Source organism: Stylophora pistillata, chromosome 5, assembly GCF_964205215.1.
Source record: "Stylophora pistillata chromosome 5, jaStyPist1.2, whole genome shotgun sequence".
Taxonomy (NCBI): domain Eukaryota; kingdom Metazoa; phylum Cnidaria; class Anthozoa; order Scleractinia; family Pocilloporidae; genus Stylophora; species Stylophora pistillata.
In genome coordinates, this window is record NC_142523.1 from 37,752,050 (window position 1) to 37,771,323 (window position 19,274).

Sequence of the window (19,274 nt, forward strand, 5' to 3'; positions counted from 1 at the left end):
TGCTTTACCTTGAGTTTGTTTGCACAAGTTAAAAATCTGACTCGGTGTGTGGAGGAAACTTAATACTAAATAGATTCTATGTTATCGTGTAATAGATCAGTCTTAGGTTACAGATGACGTTATTGATGTTCTTACCACATTTGACGTCATCTGTGAGCTATCACCTACCTACGGCAACATGGAAATGTTTTGTTTTATTTAATGAAAAAAGCAACAGGTTTGTCAACAAGCGTATACTTTCAAATGCGTGTGGGACTCTAAAGCCGCTTGCGAATATGCCGGAAACGAATCTAACGGACGCTACTCGTCTTCCGAAGACGGACGAATGACTACTACTACCAGAACAATCAGAATGCGAGTAGGATCACACTGAGATACCGTTTACTCGTTGTTAAACGTTATTGTGTTGTTGCATATCTTTGCAGATGTGTCACCCCCTGTATTTAGGAATTGTCCCTCAGACATTCGTATAAACCTCGACGCAAATTCAACAGAAATTTTAAATTGGACTGTTCCAGTTGCATTGGACAATAGTAACGTGGTACCACAAGTGACAGTCTACCCTCTGGGGGTTATGCCGCCTCTCGTGATAAATGAGACAATTCTGGTTGAGTACAAGGCCAAGGATCCAAGTGGAAATGTAGCCAAATGCTCTTTTAGAATAATCCCGGAAGGTAAACAATTTGGAGGACGCAACGTTTTAAAACTCAGCCGCGCGTAGCGCCTCAATCAAGTTGATAAGTTTTACTTGGTTTTGTGTTCCTGACAGGTTTCCTGAAAATGGTAAAAGGAATATTGCTCTAGAAAAAAGTTTTTACCCCATTTACTCAAGCAATTAGGTTTAGTTAAACTCTGTTTATCTACATGAAAATCAGAAACAGCGAACTGAAAAACTTATTTCTGCAAAGGATTCAATCAGTTACTTACTTGTATATCTAAAGTCGAAAAACATTGGTTTACTTTCGATAAAGAAAACAATTTTAAAACGTGTTTAACTAAACAGCTTCAAAACATGTTTAAGCTTTGGTATGAATAGAGTATTAGTTTCCTTACACTACATTACTTTCGTCCTTCCTGCCCACAGCCCTGTTCGACGTGTTTGGAAATGAAATCGTCCTTTGAATCACGAACATCGTATAAAAAAGCACATTAGGATTCTAATCTGTGGTGATAAATGTTTCCCTCGTGGTGCAAATCGTCTTGCTTAGACCGTAATACTCTTTGTAATTATTCCTCATACAAATAAAGTTAATGTATGGGTTTATGGTCAATTTCCTAGACAACTCAGGTCCTGTAGTTGTTTTCTGCCCTCCAAGTCGAATCATCACTTCAGAAAAGCGACAAATAGGCGTTACATGGCCAGAGCCTCTATTTGAAGACAACAGCAACGACCCACTGCAAATAACGTGCAGTCGAAAAAGTGGCACTGTCTTTTATTGGGGAAGCTATACAATTCACTGTAGGGCATATGATAACAACCCGGATAACAAGCCAGCAGTCTGTAAATTTAACCTCACAATAAAAGGTAAGTATCAAATATGATTCCTTGCAAGAACTGTCGGTACACATTCCATACCTTTAAGATACTTGATATTAGAAAATCTTTATTTTCAGCTACGACTTTCTCAATTGCTTCTGCTTGAGAATTCAAAATTCGCTTGTCCATTTTCTCCGTGAATCCAAGTTAAAAACAAAAGATTAAGATAAAATTATTGCAAGAAATGATAACTAAATGTATTTTGATGATCCCTTGGTACTATGAATAAGTTAACAACATGAGTACTTTAGGTAACTCTATTAAAGTAAAATAGTGCGCTTCTTAGAAAAAAAGAGAAACATACAAACTTCGCTATTCTTAAATTTGATCGTGAAAAACACAAACCCCAGAGAAACCTGAAAATACAGTTTAGAAAGTCATTTTATCATTATCAGTAACGTGTCTAGTTAAATATCAAAAACATTTCTAAGACCTTTGAGTAATTTTACAAAATACCATTCTAGGAGAGAACTTGGCGTCAACAGCATAACACTCTATGGGGCAACGTTTGCAATCGTTCTTTTTTTTTTCTGTTTACAGAATTTTTACCACTACGGAATACGAGCCAATGTCCAAAAATTATACCCACATCCAATTATTTTTTTAGATCAATCGTCACTAGCTTTTTTATATCACTTGAATTGCTTCTAAAACATGAAGAAAAAAGTAAGGAAATAAAGAATAAGTAAACTGTGCATTTCCTTTCTCAGCAAAACCATGTAAGTACCTGAGACCTCCTATCAACGGAGCCAAGACTTGTGATGACTGGATGTTTGGAAAGATGTGTTCACCGTCTTGCAATAGCCGGTTTGATTTTGACAAAAATTTCTCGCCTAGCGTTTGGGTTTGCGGATCATCGGGTATCTGGTATCCTCAAGATCGTTGGCCAGACTGCACAAGTAAGCAGTATGTAAAAAATAAAAACAAAAGAGAATAGGAAAGAAAATAAACGAATAGAAATTGTTAAACAGCTCGCATCAACTGTAACTAATATACGCTCAAAGTCTGGTAGAAGGAGATGAACACGTATTTGGGGCCTTAAGGGTACGTTTGTGGTGCCTGCATGACTTACCTTGGCTTACATCTGTTCACATAACACTCCAAATAGGAAGGAACATTCTTTCTTAGTGTGAAAAACGAAGTAGTTCGTCGGAGTGAATGTCATTATTGCTAGTCATTCCTTGATAGGCTGGATAGAGTATAACTGGGACGGTGTTACCATTCCATTCGCAACCCCAACGTGATAGAAAAGGGCTGCACCAATATTTATCGCTGCTCGTATATATGACGCAAGGGTGGAGCCATTCACATGCAATGCCCAGAAAAAAAAAATGTGGAACTGAAGCCTCAAACTTAACAGTGCATTCTTTGGCCTCATCTTTCACTTGATTTTGCCAGGCCAAAAGGGAATATGCAGGTCAAAAGTGAATATATGCCAACGGTTGTGCAATGATTTATTTTTTAAACCTTGCAGAAAAGTCTCATGCCAGTAAAGTAAGACTTGTAATGGAATTGCACTACTATGATGGAAGTTGTAACACAGAAGAAACTAGGATTCAAATTAAACAGCTCTTTGGAAAGATTCTCAACGGGTCTGTTCGCTATAATCAAGCCTGTCAAGATCCATCTGTCAGAGATAAGTGTAAAGCTGAGAACGTTGTGGTCGAGTGCGGAGAGGTCGACGAGTCAGTTGGCAATATAAAAAAGCGTTCGACAGGTAATTAGTATGGACGCCTTTCAGGAAGGCGGGTTCGAAGTCTGTTCTTTTGTCTGCCTGAATCAACGAAAGGATTGACACTCAAAAGGGAGGATCAGAAAGCCTATTTACACGCAGTTATTATGCCAACAATGTGAGCACGCGGTCGCGTATAGTAAAGATCATCAAGGTCTGCATTAATATTAAGTCTCTGACAAACTCTTGAAACTTGTGGTCGAGTCTCTGCAGGGGACAGTAACATATATCTTTTTGAAATTATTCTCTTTTAGAGATGTATTTTTTTATCTAATATGTTAAAAATAGCTTATAAGAATTTTAATGTATGAAATTAACAGGAAATAACAACCACTTCAGTGGACGGCGATCAAATCTACAAGCTAGAGTCACTGTCGAGATCATTGGTAAGTCTATAAACGTTCCAATGAGCCATATGCAAATTTTATTTAGATCATGTTACATGTTCTGCTGTAATGTGTTGCGATGTGGTGTTATATAATGTGATGTAATACAATGTTGTGTTATGCAATGTGATGTGATGTAGAATAATGGAATTTGATGTGCTATGTGCCATGACGTGATGAAATGTACAAAGATGTAATGTTCTGCGCGATGTGATGTGATGTAATGTGACTTGTTATTTATAATATTACTCTTGAAAATTTTGCAACAAGAATTAACTTTCTATAGGTACAGGCTTGTAAGAAATGGAAAAGCTGGCCACGCCCTCGGCAAGAGGTTTATTGCTGAAAGGTCATCATTTTTAGGGGAATTGAATATTATAATTTTGTCGTTCATGAGTTTTGAGGAGTTAAACAGGGGCTACTGAGTTTTTTCAGTAGTCTCCCCTCGGCTATAGAATCCAAAACGATTACAGACCTTATCAGAGTATTTTCTGAGCACTTTTATGTCTGCTGAAATCATGAGTCAGGGAGAGGCCAGAGAATGGTTCAGTTTGGCTTCTCGATGTGACATTATTTAGGGTTGTATACAGAGAATAGAAAGTTATTTGAACTGTTTATCTCTCGTAGTCGAGCTTGATGGAATCGAAGGAAACGACACCGACGAAGGTCAGATCATGATCGGAGAAGAAGGAGTGAAAATTGCCCACAACATTAGCAGTTTGATTAAACAAGCAGCTCAAAACGGCAGCTTTCGCTTCTCAGTCAACGGCTCAGAGTTTGATCCTGACATAGAATCGCTCAACATCTCAACCCCTCAGCTTCTTTGTTATATTGGTCAGATTTACAAGAATGGATACTGTCGTAAGTCTTGCGTACTTGTAATATGGTATTAATTAATTATTTTATTAATTTTAGGGATTGGACACAATGACTAAGCCCTGAGAAATTCGTTGAAAGTTAAGGGAAATTTCAGTATCTTAGTAATTGCGAGTCACCTCTACCCTAGCCCGAAATTAAACCCTACCTGTTATGAGTTTACTGATGTTGAATTAAGGAAGGGGGCAGGTGCGCAGCGCAGCGGCTCAGATACTGACAATGATCCAAAGGCTACGATGACAGCTTGTGGTGAAATTTTAACTTTCCTTGATTTGTTTTTACTTTGCTCCAATACTGATGTCCTTCCACTTATGATGTTACAGTTTGTAATGAAGCCAGATATAAATAGCAATTGGATTCATTAACTAATGAAAAACGTCCTTATTTGATAATTCCTTTGCTGGTAAAAGAGAATACAATTTCTGATGACATCCATAACTACAATCTACAGTAAACTGTAGCTCTGGAACGTTTCTGAACAAAACCACTGAAAAATGCCAAGACTGTCCCTATGGTACCTTTCAAGACTCTGAAGGCCAAGAACAGTGTTTGCCCTGTCCACCAGGAACCTCCACTATAGAATCAAGAACAACAAACTGCTCCAGCTGTTTTGGTAATCATAGGTTATTCTTTCAAAAGTGCTGTTATAAGATTTTTCAAGTCGTGTTGTTCGCTGGCATCTCTCTCAGGTCTCGCTAACAAATTGAAGATGTCAATAGTGTGTCTTCTATCGCAGAACTTTTTAGGCTCGACATTTAGTGATAACATTACTGATTATAACAACTACAACATTACATCATAATATTGTCAATATTATAATAATCACTCTTTTTTTAAAATTTCTTTTGTAAGCTTTTTGCAAAGCTGGTTCTTACTCCCCCACGGGTCTTGAGCCATGTTTCCCTTGCGATAAGGGCTCCTACCAAGACATGGATGGTGAGAAATACTGCCTGCAATGTGCAGTGAACCAGACAACGACATCTGAAGGTTCTAATAGCTCTACGCTGTGTGGAGGTATTTCTTAAGAGTAGTTTCATAAGAGTGGTAATACAAGGTTTATTTGATGTCAATCTCTTAGAATTAAATATTTAGCTTCAGCCTATATGCTGGGTTAATCTTTTATGATATGAATCAACTAGTTCTTCGATGATTAGAGTGCAGAATTGTTGCGCTGCGGACTATTTTTATGGTTTGCTTTTGCAGGAGACGTTAGACCTTGGTTACCCTTATCAACCATTTCTTAGGAAGAAACTGTTCCCTCTCTCGTTCCCATCTTTTTCTTCATGTTCGTGTTTTTAGAGCCAGGTGTCTTGCAATCTCCATCTAAAAAATTCTTTTCTCCCTTTCGAGTATATCCACCGCATTGGATAAAGAGATTACCCCCCATATTTTATGGACTTATGCAGACGTAACTGTTATCAAAATCGCACCTAAACATTTATGTTCACTTTCCTCTTACAGAGCCTTGCCCCCCTGGCTCGTTTTCTTCCACTGGATTGGTACCGTGCTCTTTATGCGACCGACGCTCTTTCCAGCCACGCAAGGAGAGTCGGATATGTTTCCCTTGTCCGGGAACCACTGCAACTGCATTTCCCGGATCAAAGACCACACAAGATTGCATAGGTTAGATAAAATACGAGAAATTAGGCCTTCGTTCATCTTAACCACCGAAATTAAAGATTATCCATGACCAAGTCTTCAAACATTTCTTCGTCGAAATGTGGGTGTTCTGAAAACTCCCCACTTTGGCATTGCATCAACTATGGTGGCAAAGTAAAAGAACTAGTCCTTAAGCCGATATGGATTGAGATGATGCAGAGCGAGAAAAAAATTGAAAGACGTTAGGGATCAATAGCTTTGAAACCTAATATGTTTAATACCTCTTTTATGAAAGCAAATAATTGACATTAAAAAAAGACAAATAAAACAATGATTATTTCAAAACAAAACTTCCCCTCTAGAAATAAGCAGATATGAGCCTGAAAATACTTCCTTAAAAGGGAAACTGGTTTACTCGTTCTAATAAAAGATTTTCTTATTTTTTTTTGTTTTCAAAATCTAGTAAGTTCTGTTTCCTTCTGCTTGTCATGTTTCTATAGAGATCAACGAGTGCGAATCAGACCCTTGCAGCAAGAATTCAACATGTACAGACCTCATTGGAGATTACCTGTGCTCTTGTTCCTCCGGTTACACCGGAAAGCAGTGTGAGACCAACATTGATGAGTGTCAAGACCAACCTTGTTTCAATAATGGCACATGCCATGACCTTGTTAACAATTACACCTGCACCTGTGCACAAGGTTTCCGTGGAAATAACTGCGAAGAGGACATTAACGAGTGTGATTCTTCACCATGCGCCAACAACGCGTCCTGCCAGAATCTCCCTGGAGGATATAAATGCCAGTGTAGACCTGGTTACAGTGGGACTCTCTGCGATTTTGACATAGATGAATGTGTTATGTCCCCTTGTCAGAATGGAGGTACATGCCGAGACGGTATTAATAACTACGTGTGTGACTGTGTTCTGGGATATCAAGGAGATAACTGTCAAAAGAATATTGATGACTGTGCTGGCAATTCTTGTCAGAACGGAGGCCAATGCATTGACGGTATTGGAAGCTATCTATGCTTTTGTCCAAAAGGCTTTACGGGTAATTATTGTGAGATTGACGTCGACGAATGTGTAATGGCAGACTGCAAAAACAATGCTACTTGCATTGACGAGATAAACGGGTACTTCTGCAAATGTGAGAATGGATTCTCTGGAGCGACATGCGAGATTGACATCGACGAGTGTTTCTCCAATCCCTGTGAGAACCAAGCACAATGTGTCAATATGGTTGATGCATATAAATGTGATTGTCAAGATGGTTTCAAAGGTTTGCATTGTGAGAACAGCATCGAATACTGCGCCACACTTCCTTGTTCGAACAATGGTTCTTGTCACGATGGTATAAACAATTTCACCTGTGTATGTCCGCCCGGTTTGACGGGTGAACTGTGCAACGTGGACATTGACTATTGCACCTCGAATCCTTGCTTCAATAATGGTTCTTGTCTGGATGACACCACGTATTTTACGTGCCAGTGTGCCGATGGTTTTGAAGGAAAGCACTGCGAAGTCAATGTGGACGATTGCAAAAATGCAACCTGCAGGAACAACAGCACTTGCATTGACAGCATAGGTTCGTATGAGTGCACATGTGCTGAAGGTTTCGCTGGCATCAGCTGCGAAATAAATGTTGATGACTGTGCAGGAAACCCATGCGTCAACGATGGAACATGTACAGACCTGATAAACGACTATCAATGCAACTGCAAGTTGGGGTACACAGGAAAAAACTGCAGCATGGACATCAACGAATGCGCTAGTTCTCCTTGTAACAACAATGCTACGTGCGTGGATCAGTTGCATAATTATACCTGCATCTGCAATGATGGATTCAGTGGAACTAAGTGTGAGGTTGATATTGATGAATGTGCAGTGAACTATTGTGGAAATGGATCCACATGTAAAGATGGAGTAAATGACTATAGTTGTGAATGTGCCCCAGGCTTTTCTGGTGACGATTGTAGCACGGAGATTGACGAATGTGCATCTTTTCCATGTGACTATGGTGGGACATGTTATGATCAGGTACCTCATAATATGTTTATGAAATAGTTCTGTTGTACTATTGTACTATGCAGATACGTATTCGATACGAACTCCAGAATCAGCAGAATTCGTTGTAAATTCGCAATTTTAGTTAACCGAGGAAAGATGTTCCCCGGGAAAGACTAAGCAATGTTCTTTATCTTAATCGGTTAATTAGAATTTGTCAAATTTATGATATCTCAAAGGATTCAATTTTTCACTTTTCAGCTTAATGCCTTCCTATGTGTCTGCAAACCTGGATTTACAGGCCAGCAATGTAATGTGAAGATAGATGAATGCGTCTCCAGTCCATGTCAAAACAATGGCACGTGCTCGGATCTTGTGGTAAACTACACTTGCCAGTGCCCAGTAGGATTTAACGGATTCCACTGTGAAAACCCAGTGGACTATTGTTCGGAGTCTGGTAACTGCACCGTAAATGGACATTGTGTCAACTCTCGTACAGATTTTTACTGCAACTGCAGTACCGGGTATTTTGGGAAATACTGCGAGTTTGAAATCGACGAGTGCTTGACAAGACCCTGTTTCAACAAGGCTACTTGCCATGATGCCATTAGTGACTTCTCTTGCTCCTGTTTAGACGGGTACACGGGCAGGCTCTGTGAACTGAACATTGATGATTGTTGGAACAACTCTTGTCAGAACAACGCGACTTGCGTTGACCGTACCCAGGGGTATTCCTGTCTCTGTTCCGAAGGCTACAATGGTACCTACTGCCAAACAGAAATCAATGAATGCGAATCAAATCCATGTTTAAACAATGGCTCTTGTGTTGACCTGACTCCTGGGTATAAGTGTGAGTGCTTTGATAAATTCAGCGGAGAGAACTGTGAAAACTTGACGGATCTTTGTTTATCTGCGCCTTGTCAAAATGGAGGTACATGCAAAACTGAAAGCGGTGGGGAATACTTTTCCTGTCCGTGTTCAGCAGGTTTTACAGGAAATACTTGCCCGGTCAACATCAATTACTGCGTCTCGAATCTTTGTATGCCAAACTCTTACTGCCAAGACCAGGTCAATGGGTATGCATGTGAACGTTACCATTCTTTCACGGGAGATCTCTGTGATATCTGTGAGTATCGTGATCAATCATCGGTATATTGTAATACGGTTATAACTTACTAAGACAATTACTGCAGAAACCACAAAGGTAAAGTAAAACAACAGAGGTAATTAAAACTATTCATACATGCAGGGAAAGAGCAATTATGAACAAAAAAATAAGGAAAGTTTGAAACGAAATGAAAGTAGAGCGCATGTACAGTCCCATATGAAACATCAACAAAAGGTGTCCAAGAGGTCTACGTGTCTGTTTACAACCGAAAAGTTGCAATAAAAGAGATTACCTGTGAAGTACATCATAACAGCAACTAAGGTGTAAAAACGTGAGACCCTTATAGGTGAAAGTTGTTTTATGGATCGAATGCAGTTTTATAAGCGTGAAGGAACCTTTCATCCTAATTACTATATAATAGTATATGTCCTGTTCCCAAACAAGCCATTACTTTTCAGTTTTAGGCAGCAACTTTGATCTGGTTTTCAGACGAAAAAGTAAAGACGACATGGTACTTCTGTCAGACGGCAAAAGTATTCCCAGCATGAGGTCTTTTACAATCGCCCTTTTTGTGCGTGCCGACTCAAGATACAAATCAGGGACACTGTTCAGTTACAGCGTTCCTCAGCAGCCGCGCGACAAAATAATACTTTCTTTTACAGAGTCTCAAATCCTTCTGGAAATAAAAGATGATATAGCAAAGACGAACTTCGAGCTGCCAGATGACCATTGGCATTACGTGGGAGTTGTTTGGAATGGAATCGATGGAGAGACTTTTGTGTACGTCGATGGACTGGAGGTAGAACATTTCATGGATGTAAAAACCGGAATGACTATAATGGGAAGTGGCTGGGTCGTATTGGGGCAGCGTTATCTCGCAGAGAGCCAGACGTCAACTGAATCGATGGCTTTCGTGGGCACTCTGCATGAAGTTAGCTTTTGGGATGTACCAGCATCTGCGGACCACATGTGGAATGCTGCACACAGTTGCACCTGGCCTGTTGCAGGAAGTGTGCGAGCGTGGAGCAGCTTCTTGCTTGGGATCAAAGGAGAAATAGAGAAGAAGTTTATTACGCAATGTAACGGTAGGCAGTCTGCTAAACATTCAAAATTTTCAGGAGACGCGTTTGTATGATTTTGGGCTCGCAAGGGTCTGGATGCCGAGGCCTAAGATCGATATTCAGTCGTGGTTAACATTTTTCTTGAATAAGACGCCTCCTCCTTGCAAAGTCTCTCTATGTCAGGAAACCCTGGCGAAATGTTAGAGGTGGTCAACCAGACCGCCTCCTAGACAGTAATAAGCAGTGAGGGTGAGGACTGGCTAGATAAACATGAAAATATCAGTCACTAGGAGCGACTCTATCGAATGTTTCATGTTGTTCACCTAGTTATTAAAGAATGACTCCGCAAAGTAAAAAGTTTACAAGAAATGGTGATTGTTAGAAAAACGGTAGTAAGACTAAGTCAAAACATTTGCCTCAGTGAGTTAAATACCTAGCCTTGTCCAAACACTGGTAACCATTTTGCTACTCGGAAGCTTCTGTCCTTAAAAATGTGATGGTCATCTGCCCCTGGGATTCATTCGAAACTTAATTCTTTCTTTACTACGAGAATCGAGATGACTCTAACCATTCTAATGGTCAGGTGAACTTTCAGAGTTTGATACCAAGATTCATTCCTTTCAGTTTCTTCTGGATGAGTTACCTTTATGTATTTTGTTTGTTCTATTTTCTTCATAATTTGTTTACAATAATCATGAATAAAATTCATATTCAGATTTGTTTTTAACTCTAACCTCTCAGATGAATTTCTTTTTCTTTCTCTCTTTTTTTTTCTCCGGCAGCTTTAGACTGCACAACAAATTGCTCCCACTTTCTCCATTGTGAAGCTCGTGAAGACCGTTACCACTGCGCGTGTCTACCCGGGTTTTCAGGTGCGTACTGCAATATCGACATCAATGATTGCAGCTCCAATCCTTGCGTCAATGGAAAGTGTGTGGATGGTGTGAACCGATACGATTGTGAATGCGATGACGGGTATTATGGCACTAACTGTGCGCAGAAGATCGTCGACGAAAAAGGTAAATATTTTCTTAAAAATACAAAAACCGTACGGGTCTTTAACGTGGTTGTAGCGCTAAGTATCGCTGGGATCTTGTATTTCGTCGATTAAAGAGTAACCGCCTCCCGATTAGCTCAATGGATAGAGCGCTGGACTGTTGTGCGGGAGGTCGAAGGTTCGAGCCCCGGCCGGACCAACACTCGGGGTCTTAAAATAATTGAGAAGAATTTGCTACGTTTCTATAACATCACGAAATGGTTAGATATTCTAGTCTTCTCGGATAGGGACGAATAAATGAAGGTTCCGTCTTCTGCAGGGTTGGGGTAGGAGACGTTAATTTCTCACACAGAGATTACTGTGTGATGGATGTCCTCCCCTGGGGTGGGATGGGTGTGTGTTTCAGAGGGCCGCTAGGGAGAATACTTTCAAAGTAATTGGTGCCACCCTCTAAAAATATAGGTTATCATTATTATTAACAGCACATTGTAGACTGGGATTTACATAAAAACGATTAATGAAGAGTTGAATCTGTTTCCTTTGAGTAATCCTTGCTAAGATTGTTCCTAGGTTTCACTGACATAAACTTGAAGTAGGTACAATTAAAAAATAATTCCAGCCGAATGATTAGTGCCTCTGGTCCTAAATTTTCCGCTCATTTTTAAGGAAATTTGAACTTAATTTAGACATGTCCCCTTTTTTATAGTGTGTGCAAAACTGGAGAAACCTAGGAGTGGTCAAACAAAGTGTCGAAAGCTATCTGGAGAACTGCTGTGCATCATGTCTTGTGATGAAGGACACGCCTTTAATTCCGGAGCAACTACAATGTATGGCTGTGGGCCAGATACAGAATGGAAATGGAATGGAAAAGATGATCTTGAGATACCTTCTTGCGCAAGTAAGAAAAGTGTTTTCTAAAATGTCTTTTAGAGTTATGTGTTATCTTTAGTTGCACCTGAATTCTTACCTTGGTTAACAGTTGTCTAACACCAAGAAAAAATATTTCCTTTTTTTATTGAAAAAACATGAGGCCTCTAATAAAATCTGGCTAACACTTGTGGCTGGTGGTAACGAGCAAGATAATTTAGATTTGGAGAAAGCACCCGTGAATCGGTCGTATATCGATCGATAACAACAGATAATACATGTCTTGAATGATAAGTTGACATGGCAAGTCAGTATTTTTATTTTGGTTGGCGTCTGATAAAAAAGATAAGTTTTTAATTGCGAATTGCAAAAGGTAAGTGTACGGATCGATATCTGACTCACTATAACAACAATTCTTTTCCTGTTATCATTTTCCAACAGGTAGAGCTACTCCCAAAGAAATAGAACATCACTTCTCTGTAAAATTTCTTGGGGTTAATTGCGGGAGCATTAAAAACCACAAGGATTTACTCAAAGCTGTGAAAAGCGCTGTCCACAAAACACTTTCAACAGTCTCCGGATGCCATGCTTGCCAACTGACAAAGCTTACCGTTCCCGAATGTGAGTTTTCGGAGGAGGAGAGGAAAAAGCAAGCAGTCAATCACGCAATGGAGGTTCTTTTTACCTTGATGGTGAGAGAAGCTCTTGATAATGACTTAAAGAACGACGATGTCCTGGGAAAGAGTGAAGCGGTCCTGTTTCAGATGAAATATGCGGTCGTTACAGGACAGTTCAGTATAAATGTGAATGGAATGAACAGCACCGCTGAGAAATCTTCATTACAGTATCTTTGTTATAGTGTTATATGCAGTGCCGGATTTGTTACAAGCGGCGACAAAAAAGGATGTGGTAAGTGTTGCAGTTGGTATGGTTATATCACTTTTGAGATCAATTGGATTAAACAGCTTCGTGGTCAAAGGAACTCGTGCTACCCTCTCGCTTCATCAGTTTTGACGCTAAAACCGAATCATTTCTGCCCACGCTTATCGTCGCTGATGGGAATTGCTAGTTGTTACTTTGATCTTTCCCTTACTATTTTTGATTTTGAAATTTTCGTTGATCGGCTGAAATGTTTTTTTGTTTCATTAAAACGCTTTCTAAGAGACTCAAGCCATTTACTTTATAAATATTTCGGACGACTTTGCAAACTTTTGGATCTTCATTTGATTTTCAACAGTGGCGTGTCCAGTGGGAACGTACTACGATCAAAACAGCTGTAACTGTACGCTTTGTGGCAAAGGTAGTTACCAGGACAAGGAAGGTCAAACCAGCTGCGAAAAGTGTGACCAAGGAAAATCAACGGATGCCACTGGAGCTACTTCTAGTAAAGACTGCTTCAGAGGTATGGATAGCTGCTGAAACTTCGAGAGTCTTTTCTCAACATACTAAATAGGCTGTATTAACGATACGAATATCAGAAAAATAACTTTAAATGACACTTCGTTCTGTAGCACCCATACAACATTTAGTTTCAATAACAGCCCTTGCTTAGTCCAACAAGAACAGTGACTGAGCATAGTTCCGTTTTATTTGTTGTAAGGAGAACCGGTGCGCGATTATTTTGTTTATGTAGTAACGTCGCCAAACAATAACAATCGAAATAGATATATTTATATATATATAAAAAGAAAAAAAATTACAATCAGTGACAAAGCAAAAACAAAACAAAATAAAACATAAAAAAAAGACAAGAAAAAAAAAAGAGACAAGAACAAATAAAAACAAGAAAAAAAAAAAAAAAAGGCAGGGACACCGCAACAACGTAGCAAATTACAGCAGGCCCAGAATTTAGATTGGGCAATTCACACTGCTCAAACACCGTTTTTCGAGAGAGCAGGCCATAAAGAAAACGACTTTGACCTCGATAAACTCCTTTGTCTAAGTTCTCAAACGTCAACAAAAACAGCATTCTATATTCACAACCATCATGCTAAGTTTTGAGCTCGGAGAATTCACAGAAAATTTTTTCACAGACAAATTTTACCAAATGACTTGTCAATTAAACCGTAAAGCGTACAGCTGACGTTAATTATAGTGAGATATTCTAAATAAGATTCCTCGAAAATTTCTATGGTCAATTTATGTACTGTAACACACCCTCAAACAAAAAATAAATCTCAACGTGTGCGCACAGTATGTAAAGGAAACATTATTCTCTCCCCACCTGACATGGTGGACATTCTCCTCGCCAGCACCCATAGTGGTCAGTTTATGGAGTTTTGTCACCCTCGAGTTGGTCTTCACCTAGTTCTAGTTAACGGGACTGTCTCTGTTGCTCAACAGAACTTGATTCCACCAAGGAAGATACTGACACTGGCCTCATCGTCGGACTTCTTGTCGCTGTAATTATTTTGGTTGCTTTGACTGCAGCTGGTTTCTATTTTTACCGCAGGTACGTACATATCAGTCGAACACGACTTTTGTAAATAGGCGCTTTTTCTGATGACTTGACATATGGTTGAAAAATCAATCCCTTGTTTAAAGAAATAATGAAAAAATAACAAAAACACTTATAACAAGGATGCTATTTCCTTTTTTGCATGGAATTTGTAAAAAAAGCTACAGAAATTTTAAAGTTAACCATGTTTGAGAACTGATAAAGGCATCGCATGACACGTTGACACGAGCAGCGTTAACTGTACTCTTATCGACAGCAAATTAGACAATCAGATTGTTACATTACTGCCAATTGGGGTAAAAATTTTGTTTTTCAATACACCTCCCAACGAAAGACACATTTAGTGTGCTCTATTTTATTATAAATAGATTGACCTATGCGTGCAATGGAAAACCGGAAAGGAGCGAGAGATCATTAACGTTCGGAGGAATGCGGGACCCCCCAGAAGACAAAGCCTCGGATGGACTAGGAATGCAATCACAAGGAGGGGATCACCAAATGAGACCAGTCCATACCTATGAAGAGATATCAGAACTAAGAATCTATGTGAATGGCAATGTTGGTCGTCAGATGAACAGTGAATCTCAATCAACTATACAAAATGATGATGTTTGGCCTTATGCAGTAACTCCATTGTACCCTTATGAAAACGTTTAAATTACTTCCCTCCTCACGCCGAAGCATTTGGTCTGTAAACTAGATTATCCAGGTATATGGCAGAACATTATGAAATTGCGAGCGAAGCGTAAGCATTTTATTATTGCAGCTGTCTGATCATGGGCAACTTGTCCAACTAAACAGTCCATTAAAACTCTACAAAAAAGGGAATTCTTATGCAGGAGTTTGACAAAATCATCATAGTCATATAAACTTAAAGATAAATATGTGTCAGGTATTTGTATTTTTGTGGCCAACGAGAGGCTCACCAAAAACATTCAGTTTGGGAAGTATTCAGTTTTTTAGAAACGTTTTGATGACTAAGGCTGGTTAGCTCAGTGTATCTAAAAATCGATAAGCTGATATTAAGTTCGGCTTCTGCCACTTTCCTGGTCGGCTGCGGGGGGGAGGGGGGGGGCTTTAAATACGTTCTTTGACTTGACACTGGTGGTGGCATAGTATGCGGCGAAATTTCACGTGGACGTTGATACTCACAGAAACATTAATACTCTGGTGATAAATACAAGAATTCGCTATCTGTATAGGTAAAATGCTGTGTTACTGCTTCTTGCAAGCCAAGAAGTAATTACATAGACCCACAGCCGTTTTTTTAATTAGCTTACAGAGAGACTTAGCACCGCGTTTACGTGAAACGGCAAACGTCCAGCTGGTCCCTTTTACGTTTTGCGTAAAATAGCGTGAACCTTCCCGCTTTAGCTTCACGTGAGCCCACATTAGGGTGGATTTGAAGGCGCACTGTATGACTAACAAGGAATGTTTGTAGTGTTCTGACCAATTGACATGCAGACCGACAGACAGAAAGATGGATAGTATGACTGATTGAGGGCGAATGGTCCAAATTATTGACCGTCGACTTTCGTCTTCTGTTGTTCTCGCGGAAATCTTATCAGTAAAACATTTCAGGCCAATGATCCATTAGAATTCGTACAAGTTAAACATTGGCTTGACAGTCAGCGTATCGATTAGCAAAGCGTTTCATCAGTCGTAAGTCATCAGTCCCTCGGCAATACGTTTAGTTATATGGTAAAATATCAAGCCCTAAAAGAACTTGATGGTTGCATTATTGCGCAGATATAGTACATGTACTTCATGCCTGGTCAAATAGTTTAATGTATTACTTAGGCTGTGAAAGCATATTCTCAATGTATTTTTGGTTCTTTTCAGCACTCAAATGGTACGTCAGTTTCAGCGAAACGCGGTTTTCCTTTACAAATTGAATTAATTTTAAAATACCTCCACATTGCATAGAATTGTTGGATCCTTCAGAAGGAGTTGTTTCGTTGACACCGCATTTTAAGCAATGGCGCTCTCCCTCCATTTCCTGATAAAGCCCTTTGTCACATACAAAACAAGGCTCTAGTCCGGTTGGCGAGAAGGAACCAGCTTTGCACAGGGCTTTTAACCAAAGAAAAAACAACAAGGCTTGAAAACAACTGAACTTAAAACAAATGAACAAACAGACCCTGGTAACTAACCCAAACTTCAACAAAATTCCAAGGTTTAATATTTTTCGCAGGAGATGGTTGAGAGAGAGGATAAAATGTAGGTTGTAAATATACACTCAAAATATCAAATTATCGAAAATATTCACTTTAGTTGGTAAAGTGAATGTATCGAAGCAACATACTAAAAAGCCTAGATATTAATGGACGGGAAAAAAAAAACATTTTAAGTAGTTTGGATTACCGGCTGTTCCACACAACGTGTGAAACAACATTCGTAGGACCTTAAAGCCTTCCGCCGGTTTCCCACTTCAAATAATGCATAACCACGTTTTCTGCCATATTAATCAATTTGTTGTTTTCTATGTGCTTGGCTTTGTTTTTGCGTATGTGTTTTTGTTTATGTCGAAAGGGTCACTAAAGCATGATTAGCTACCTAAGCATTTGGAACGGTTTCCTGTTCTGGATTCTGTTGTCGAAGTTTTCGCTGGACATGCCAAACACCGTTCTTGTCCTTCGTAGTCTTGATATGTTCCAATGGGACAGTCTTCGCACGTTTCAGTCGTGTAATTCAAGTAAGTTCCAAATGTACAGTTTACTATTCAAGAAAAATGTACGAAATTAGTCCGCAATTATTGGAGGTAGCTGAGCCAGATATCACCAGTTGTCAGTGGCCAGCAGATAAGATTTCCTAGTTTATCGCAAACACTTCCAGGGGAGAGTTGTCCATAATTTGTGGGCAGCTATTCATAGGTTATTTAGTTAGCTTTAAGCCAAAAATATGTACGAAAATTGTATCGAATAGGGAAACAGACGTTTAGAAGAAGAAAGCATAAAAGATATCACAAATTTGTATTGCGATACTTTCTGATGTTAAAAACGCTTTTGCAGTTGGCCCATAGTTTCTTAATAGATGTTTTACTGTATTCATGACAGGACGGAAAATGCGTGCACTGAAGTACCTCCTGTTGTCCCACACTAAGCCTTAGAAAAGTTTTTCTAAGGCTTCTTATGGGACAACGAGAGGTACTTACAGTGCACGCATTTTCCGTCCTGTCATGGACGTTTCCCATCAGTGACGATTATGAAAAGGAATGGTTATGACTCACAACAGTATCCTTCTTTATACACTTGTCCTCTATTGCAAACACGTTTGGGCTCTGAGATGTTTAGCGACTGTTTATCAGGTTTGATATCAGTGCCATTGATTCTGAGAACCAGGCTGTCGTTGTTGACTGCACTTTTGAGCTGCCTGCTTATGTTCTTGGTGATTTCTATACCTATCTCTCCCACCATAATCTGGCCTTCTTTGGTGTTGTTTGCTTGAATGCCATCAAGGCTTACTGTAGGTTAAAATTTGAAAAATGAAAACAAAAAATGCACACTAAACACAAAAAAACTAACACAAAGCAAAATAGAGTTTTATAACAAACACTTGACGCCCAAACGCCCAAACACTCAAAAATGAGGCAAAAACGTATTATTTCCACGACGAAGCCAATAGGCCAATATCCTCTCTTATAACACAAATTAAAAAATTGTATAAGAACCAAAATCTGCTGCAAACAGAGTCTCCAAAACTGAAACCTCTGCTTTAATAGGAATGTGCCTATGAAGCCTAAGGGTGAAAAAAGATGGAATAACTAAATAAATGACTGAAATAAACGAATGAAATACATGTATATTTATTCGTATTTATCTGAGTCTTGAAAGTGAGGGAATTTGAAGCTCATAGTTATCTAGTTCTAATTACATAAATTAAAACATACCCACAATATCAGCAGTAATTAAAACGCGCGAAGCGAATCGTCGCTGTCTCTCGTGATGAACACCGTTCACTGTAAACATAAAACAAATGCAAGAATGACAAAAACTTAGAAAGAGACAAAAAGTTCGCAACCCTTACAAAGCTATTTGAACATGATCACATGCTTGTGACTAGTAAGGTCTGGAACATCTACACAGGTTTACTGTACTTTTTAATGACGCTGAAGTTTCCAGTTTTTAATTCCTAAGATACAAAGGTATTTCTTTCATGGCTTATGTCCCAATGAAAAAAGGCGGCTTGAAAAGTACACCATTGAGGAAAAACACTAAAACAGTGGACAAGGTATGATATTTCTGTTTGCATTTAGGATCAGTAACCGTAGACACTGATAAAAAAATTATCAAATACATTTATTCCAAACAGGGATTTCCATCAGCTGTATGCAATATCAAAACAATTCCATCATCAAATATATAGTCGTCAAAAAGCCAGACCTGCTCCAAAAACTGCATACATGAATATGTTTCGTTTTCCTCTATTTAAGGTAAATCCATCATCAGCACACGTGACTTCAACGTTTTCTGTTTTGCACTTATCTTTGTATGGTGGTTTTTGACAGATATCTTTGAAAGCAGACGTGTTCAAGATCTGGATAAAGTTCTGAGCGATTTCTGCTTTAGCTTCTGGCGTATTACAATCACCAGTGAAGTAGTGCAAATGCATCGCCATTCGAGCAGAACCAGCTCGATAAATTTCTGTA

At 39.2% G+C, this 19,274-nt stretch overlaps 2 protein-coding genes and 1 long non-coding RNA gene across 3 annotated transcripts in view; 1 reads left to right on the plus strand and 2 right to left on the minus strand.

Annotated features, from left to right (window-relative positions):
* The window catches only part of LOC111333371 (uncharacterized), a 31,846-nt gene extending 15,880 nt beyond the window's left edge, over positions 1-15,966 (plus strand). Inside the window, exons 16-33 of the mRNA XM_088759839.1 lie at positions 426-674; positions 1,280-1,525; positions 2,248-2,436; positions 3,012-3,254; positions 3,590-3,655; positions 4,283-4,516; positions 4,983-5,144; positions 5,384-5,545; positions 5,993-6,154; positions 6,631-8,168; positions 8,397-9,261; positions 9,702-10,328; positions 11,087-11,323; positions 12,008-12,199; positions 12,610-13,077; positions 13,406-13,570; positions 14,512-14,620; positions 14,995-15,966. Coding sequence (XP_088615965.1) covers positions 426-674; positions 1,280-1,525; positions 2,248-2,436; positions 3,012-3,254; positions 3,590-3,655; positions 4,283-4,516; positions 4,983-5,144; positions 5,384-5,545; positions 5,993-6,154; positions 6,631-8,168; positions 8,397-9,261; positions 9,702-10,328; positions 11,087-11,323; positions 12,008-12,199; positions 12,610-13,077; positions 13,406-13,570; positions 14,512-14,620; positions 14,995-15,283 — 6,203 coding nt within the window. The 3' untranslated portion in view covers positions 15,284-15,966. The remainder of the gene's footprint in view (positions 1-425; positions 675-1,279; positions 1,526-2,247; positions 2,437-3,011; positions 3,255-3,589; positions 3,656-4,282; positions 4,517-4,982; positions 5,145-5,383; positions 5,546-5,992; positions 6,155-6,630; positions 8,169-8,396; positions 9,262-9,701; positions 10,329-11,086; positions 11,324-12,007; positions 12,200-12,609; positions 13,078-13,405; positions 13,571-14,511; positions 14,621-14,994) is intronic.
* Positions 425-2,254, minus strand: LOC111333377 (uncharacterized). Its single transcript, XR_016001138.1, has 2 exons — positions 1,577-2,254; positions 425-774 (listed from the first exon to the last, which is right to left on the minus strand). It is a non-coding gene; the product is annotated as an uncharacterized LOC111333377 (long non-coding RNA).
* Positions 15,967-16,372: 406 nt separating the features above from the next.
* Positions 16,373-19,274, minus strand: part of LOC111333369 (sushi, von Willebrand factor type A, EGF and pentraxin domain-containing protein 1) — a 31,340-nt gene continuing 28,438 nt past the window's right edge. Inside the window, exons 19-23 of the mRNA XM_088759851.1 lie at positions 19,009-19,269; positions 18,516-18,584; positions 17,856-18,089; positions 17,183-17,344; positions 16,373-16,699 (exon numbers count right to left, since the gene is read on the minus strand). Coding sequence (XP_088615977.1) covers positions 16,419-16,699; positions 17,183-17,344; positions 17,856-18,089; positions 18,516-18,584; positions 19,009-19,269 — 1,007 coding nt within the window. The 3' untranslated portion in view covers positions 16,373-16,418. The remainder of the gene's footprint in view (positions 16,700-17,182; positions 17,345-17,855; positions 18,090-18,515; positions 18,585-19,008; positions 19,270-19,274) is intronic.